General features: G+C 33.7%; 1 protein-coding gene across 2 annotated transcripts in view; it reads left to right on the top strand.

The window, feature by feature from the left end:
* The first annotated feature begins 4,011 nt into the window (after nt 1-4,011).
* Nucleotides 4,012-6,215, top strand: part of LOC107739362 (macrophage mannose receptor 1-like) — a 17,508-nt gene continuing 15,304 nt past the window's right edge. The window contains exons 1-2 of one of the 2 annotated variants that reach the window (XM_016551457.1): nt 4,012-4,047; nt 4,308-4,366. In XM_016551457.1, coding sequence (XP_016406943.1) covers nt 4,327-4,366 — 40 coding nt within the window. In that variant the 5' untranslated portion in view covers nt 4,012-4,047; nt 4,308-4,326. Of the gene's footprint in view, nt 4,048-4,274; nt 4,367-6,215 lie in introns of those variants that run through there. The other variant, XM_016551458.1, reaches the window with a different exon arrangement.

The raw sequence follows: 6,215 nt of genomic DNA, 5'->3' as shown, positions 1-6,215 counted from the left end.
GATAATTCTAAATGCATTAATAGACTGATTCATGCAGTGAAAGAATGTACTCTAAATGCGCACGCGCACTAGTCTAACCTAATAGACTTCATCACCTAATGTATGTGTGCACTCTGTAGGTGTATTTTGTGTTTGCTTTTCGCGATATACTCATATCAAATCGCACATCGTTAAAACAACAATTACGATATTATCGCAGACCATACATATCGCACACCCCTATGTTTAGATTTTTATAATGCATTGTCTTCTTATCGATCAACCAGTTCACATTTAAAGCTCTGCGTGTTTGCAGGGTAAAAACATGGGTCGATTTTCGCAATGGTCTGAACTCTGAACAAAACAACAGTTTTATTGAAAATGCTCATTCACTCTCTGCCAGCAGGTGAAGCGTTTGGTAGAATATAACTTTTTTTTTACCGGTAACGGAAGAACACAAAGCAGCCCAGCAACGGATTTTGTAGTGCAGTGCTTGTGTTTATTCAATGAAATCATAGCCTTTTGAAGTTTAATCGTCACATTCAGCCATATCGCAATTCTGGTCTTTGCGTCCCCAAATTTAAGACCTCTTGAAATCATAATTAAGACTTTCTTGTACAATTTAAGACTTTCTATGGCCTTAAATTTGACACAACTAAATTTAAAACTTTTTAAGACCCCGCGGAAACCCTGAAAAAATGTCCTGGCTCTTCCAAGCTTTATGATGGCAGTGAATGGGTGTTATTTTTCAATAGTCCAAAAGAAGTCCAATAAAGCGCATCCATCCATCATAAAAAGTGTCCCACACGGCTCCGGGGGGTGAATAAAGGCCTCCTGAAGCGAATCAATGCATTTTTGTAAGAAAAATATCCATATTTAAAACTTTATAAACTGTAATCTCTAGCTTCCGCTAGCTGTCGTACAAAGATTTGTAAAGAAGAATGTCGGAGGATGACATTACATAAACAGTGACGTCTATGCAGTCTTTTTGATTAATTTATACAATGCATGTAGCATTTATTTTTTATTGTAGTTTTTTGTCCTATTGGTTGTAATTAGTTTCTTATTCTTATTTCATCACTGTTTACTTGTCTACAATAAGCTTGAGTATTTCTCTTTTTTTTTCTTTTTTTTAGGCTTGTATTAGTTTTTTTATGAAATTGACACTGTAGCATCAACATTTTTGATATTATAAAAACCTTGTGATATTGTCATCGTGAAATAAAATTACTCGTATTGTGATATAAGATTTTGGTCATATCGCCCACCCCTACCATATATAGGCATGTCCCGATAATTAAATAACCATCTAATCGCGATTATTTGATCTAACCGTGGTTGTTTCAGACAACCGTGATTATTGTGCTTTTTATAGGAGACAAGGGGGAGTCATACACCAAAAGAAACAGAAGAGCACCAGTTTGGTTTTCATGGACTGTATAGCTTTATCATCAGAAGCTAGGGATGCACCGATACTGAGCTCCTGTACTCGTACTCGTACTCGTTAAAATGTCCCGATACCAAACGCCGATACCACACAGCATGTGTTAAGTGCCATATTCAGACAATGAAACACCGACAACAGAACAACAGACAGGCTCAGCATTCAAACAGCACGTCACGTTCAGTTATGACAGTCAGCATAAAACTCTCTCTCCTAAGATTATATATTCCCATTATAATGCTTTAAGTTTAAGGAAGGAAGGAATTATCACAAACAGAAAGATTATTAGAAGCTTTTATTTTTCTCATGATTTCTATCTTATTTTCATGAATGTATTTTGTAAGAATACAAATAGTTTATAGAATAAACATGTTTAAATTGTATAATGTGCACCAAAGATTTTTTTTTCAAGATTTTTTCTGCTGCTAAATTATACAGTCAGCTAGTTTAATTTCATAGCTTATATATTTTTATTCAAATGTAGTTTTTCTCTGTAATGAGGAAGTGAGTATTTAGTGGATTATGTTTAACAAAGGGTTTAAAAAAGAGTGACCATTAGCTCTACAAACACAGTATTGATATTCTGTAGTGGTGTAGAAAAAAATAAAATAGCGCTGGTGTTGGATCAGTATTGGCCGATTCTTAGAATTTGGAGTACTCTATGTAATCTTGCACTGCAAAATAATAACTCAAAAAAGCTTAAAAGATAACATCATAATTATTTACTGAACCCTTAAATTAATCACAATTATATAATAAAAGCCATAAAAAACATACAATTAATCATGATAACCGTGACTATTTTTAGACAATTAATCGTCACCCAAATTTCATAATCGTGCCAGCCCTAACCATATACCATACAGAATACAACCAAAAAACAAAACAAGCTGACTTTTCTGTATATTTCACACAAGATTTCTGGTCAAGCAGCAACTACACTATTACTTGTCTCTTATAAATTAATTTAATTCCACTTATTATACAGCTTTGCTGAGGCTGTTATTCTTGCATGGCTTTTTTTCAACACTACACCACTGATAATATTATGTTTATAATTTTAAATTATAAATATCTTATTATTATTATCATTATTATTATTATTTTGTTGTTTCTGTACTCTAAATCTCCAGGAGAATGGCCAAGCACACGGCTACTAGCATTTGCATAGGAAAATACCTGCTGAAGAGTCAAAAAAAGGCATTACATTTTGCATGATCTGAAAACATACTCCACTAATCACAAACAAACAATACATTTACACTGTCCTGAAAACTAACAAAGAATCACATTTCTAATGATTTGAATCCAAACACATCCTCAAAAACATAGCTTTGACCAAACATTTATGTGATATTATCCAGTGCACAATATAAATGTAAGAACTGATCAATGAATGAAAGCAACACAAGTCGGTTTGGACAGAAGTGTCTGCCAAATGCATACATGGAAAGTTAATTTTAGACGACGATTTTAAAAGAAAAGTGAATTAAAACATCTGTAAATGTTTGTACATGAAGTACGATCTTTCTGAGGTGACACGGTTTGTTTTGCATAGACTCGTGAATCACATTGTCCTTCATTTACATGATCCACAAGGACATTTAAACTGAAAAATAAAGATAGATTAAGATAAGATTTCATGCACCACAAAGCCACCCAAAACAATTAAAGTGATAGCATCTCGCTTTAAATCAATCTGTTTATATTATTTAATCAGGTTAAAATGATGTGAAACATACACTCTGGCTCTTAAACCACTTAGCAAATCATGATATCCAGTGCACAATATAAATGTAAGAACTGATCAATGAATGAAAGCAACACAAGTCGGTTTGGACAGAAGTGTCTGCCAAATGCATACATGGAAAGTTAATTTTAGACGACGATTTTAAAAGAAAAGTGAATTAAAACATCTGTAAATGTTTGTACATGAAGTACGATCTTTCTGAGGTGACACGGTTTGTTTTGCATAGACTCGTGAATCACATTGTCCTTCATTTACATGATCCACAAGGACATTTAAACTGAAAAATAAAGATAGATTAAGATAAGATTTCATGCACCACAAAGCCACCCAAAACAATTAAAGTGATAGCATCTCGCTTTAAATCAATCTGTTTATATTATTTAATCAGGTTAAAATGATGTGAAACATACACTCTGGCTCTTAAACCACTTAGCAAATCATGACTGCTATCATCAGTCTAATGTTTTAAAGCAGATTTATGCATGATCGGGCAATGAACATCTTCAATCAGACTGAGATTAATCTGAGATCATTCATTTGCAGATACTAAATCAAGGAACATTTAATTAATAAATACACAGATGGCACAATTACTTTTTGTGATATTCTTGTATATTACACTAAAAGACAGCTGTCATTCAAAGATTCAGTCTAAATGTGTAACATTTACTTTACAAGTATAGCAAGGAATCATATTATAATGAGTGTCCTCAGATGATCCACCAAAACACACCAGGAGGAGGAGCTGCAAAAATAATGATGAACACACTTTGCATATCTGACTGTGAAATTCCCTTCTTAACGTAACAAATCCATTAAAAGAGCACAAGATTGGGAACTTGAGAAACATCCTGAAAACTCACTATCACTGAAGGTAGGCCAACATTTCATCAGTCTGTTCTTAGGGCTATTTCAGAAACTATGAACAGTTATGCTGAATTTCCACTTCAACTGATTCACTGTGTCAGCTGATTTTTTTTTTAGTTTTATGGATCTTTTATCATTAATATACTGTTATTATTTTCTTTTCTAATGACAGCTGTCCATAAAACTGAAAATACACACTTTTCCTTGTACAAATATATAAATTTAACTGATCAAATTAAGCTTATTTAAACTACTTTGTTTTTCCAGAGACAAAACCACTGGCAAAATGATGGACCATTTTTGGCTTCAAATCCTCTCTCTTGCAGGTAAAACTTTATGCAAAACATTAAAATAGCATTACAATTTGAAACAAAATTACAAACAATATAAAAATAAAATAAATGAGACCAAATGACTAGATTCACATATTCCTGCTCTTTTACATACAGTGATATTATGACAAAAAGTGGTGTGAAATGTAATAAAAATCTTTGTAGATGAGAGTGAGCCTTTATTTAAAATTTCCTCAATAGTAATAATATAATTGAATAATATTAATATTGAAAAATGCTCTTTTTAACCAGCAGAGGATATCAATGCACTGTACTGCTGTTACACTCTATAGAATGATATTAAAATCAAATCCTTGTTTAATCTTGGCTGAACCATATTTAAATCAAGATTCTATCACTCAATATCCAATATTTGAACACTGCTTACAACATAATAATAATAATAATAATAATAATAATAATAATAATAGACAAAGACATCCTCACTTGACAAGCTCTCTTCCAACTTACTCTTGTGGTTGTATCGGACAGTTAAGAGTTAAGGCAAGGTGAACTGGGTAAAAAATGAACTAATAGATAATCACCATACTTCCCCCGTTGATTGTTTATATTATGAATTGAAAACATTTTGTATTAGTTTTCTAAAATGTAATCCTATTAAAGATGCACTAATTTGCAAAAATTTCCAGAACATAAATCTGAACACTGGATAAAGCCCGGTTAATTTTGTTGATGTTAACGGTTTTTCCAGAGTGGATTTTGGATTTCTCTTTTATCACTCCATAAATCAGAAAATACTGGCAACAGTATAATATTTTTTTTCAGCATGTTTTAGGAATAAAATGTATTTAAAACTCATGTGAATAATATATGAACAAAACCCTAAGTAAAATCCTTCAGAATATAGAGAGGAATAAAACTGCTAAGTTTGGTGTATGTAAGTGCTGCTGAAGTAGAGAAACGTCTCCAGGTTACACATGTAACCCTAGTTCCCAGAGGGAACGAGACGCTGCGAAGAAACGCAATGGGAACTCCTTCAGCGTGACTACGCTCTGAATCAAGTGTGTAATCAGTCCAATGGATGGGCGAGACGTCACGGGCGGGGTGACACAAGTATCGTGACGTTTTATTCCTCTTAAAAACTCGTGCGGTGGAACCGGCGTCAGCTTCGAGGAATGAAGCAAGCGCTCGCAGGGATGCCGGAAGCATGGCACTGAAACGCAGCGTCTCGTTCCCTCGGGGAACTAGGGTTACATGCGTAACCTGGAGACGTTCCCCTTCAGGAACTCGAGCTGCGTTGAAACGCTATAGGAACAAGAATGCCCACGCTCCCAGACTTACAAATCCCTGCCTAGTGTGAAAGAGCACAGCTAAAGCGAGAGAAAGGAGCCAGGAGTGTTTTGCGTAGAATGCAGGTAGGCACTAGGGCTTTCAAAATGACTGAAAAACTAAATTCGAATTTTGTACTTAAATATGATCAATATTCGAATTATATTCGAATTTAAAAGTCATAATTTCAGTTAGGGGGGAAAAAAGCTTTTGGCTTCTCCCCTGAGGCCACAAGAGGGTGCATCGAACAAAATATTATGCACATTTCTTCAAAGCATAATAAAATAACATGACTATCTTTGAAAAAAGTGCATAATGTTTAAAATGATGTTTATAAACCTTATATAATTAAAGTTGCTTAAACAATTAGAAACAAAACAGAATCATGCATGTATAGTTTAATACAAAGGACAGAAAACCAATCACAAAGAGTACTTTCTTCATTTAAAAACTTGAGAAGCAGTTGGATGGGGAAAACCGCCATAAAGTCTTGAGACATGTTTTTAAAAAGTTGAACTTACATTTTAATTTTACATGGCTTTCTAAACATGCG

The sequence above is a fragment of the Sinocyclocheilus rhinocerous genome, unplaced genomic scaffold, assembly GCF_001515625.1.
Source record: "Sinocyclocheilus rhinocerous isolate Xijiao unplaced genomic scaffold, SAMN03320098_v1.1 scaffold5638, whole genome shotgun sequence".
In the NCBI taxonomy this organism is placed as follows: domain Eukaryota; kingdom Metazoa; phylum Chordata; class Actinopteri; order Cypriniformes; family Cyprinidae; genus Sinocyclocheilus; species Sinocyclocheilus rhinocerous.
The sequence above is the reverse complement of the archived record's forward strand: the minus strand, read 5'-3'. Positions and strand labels throughout refer to the sequence as shown.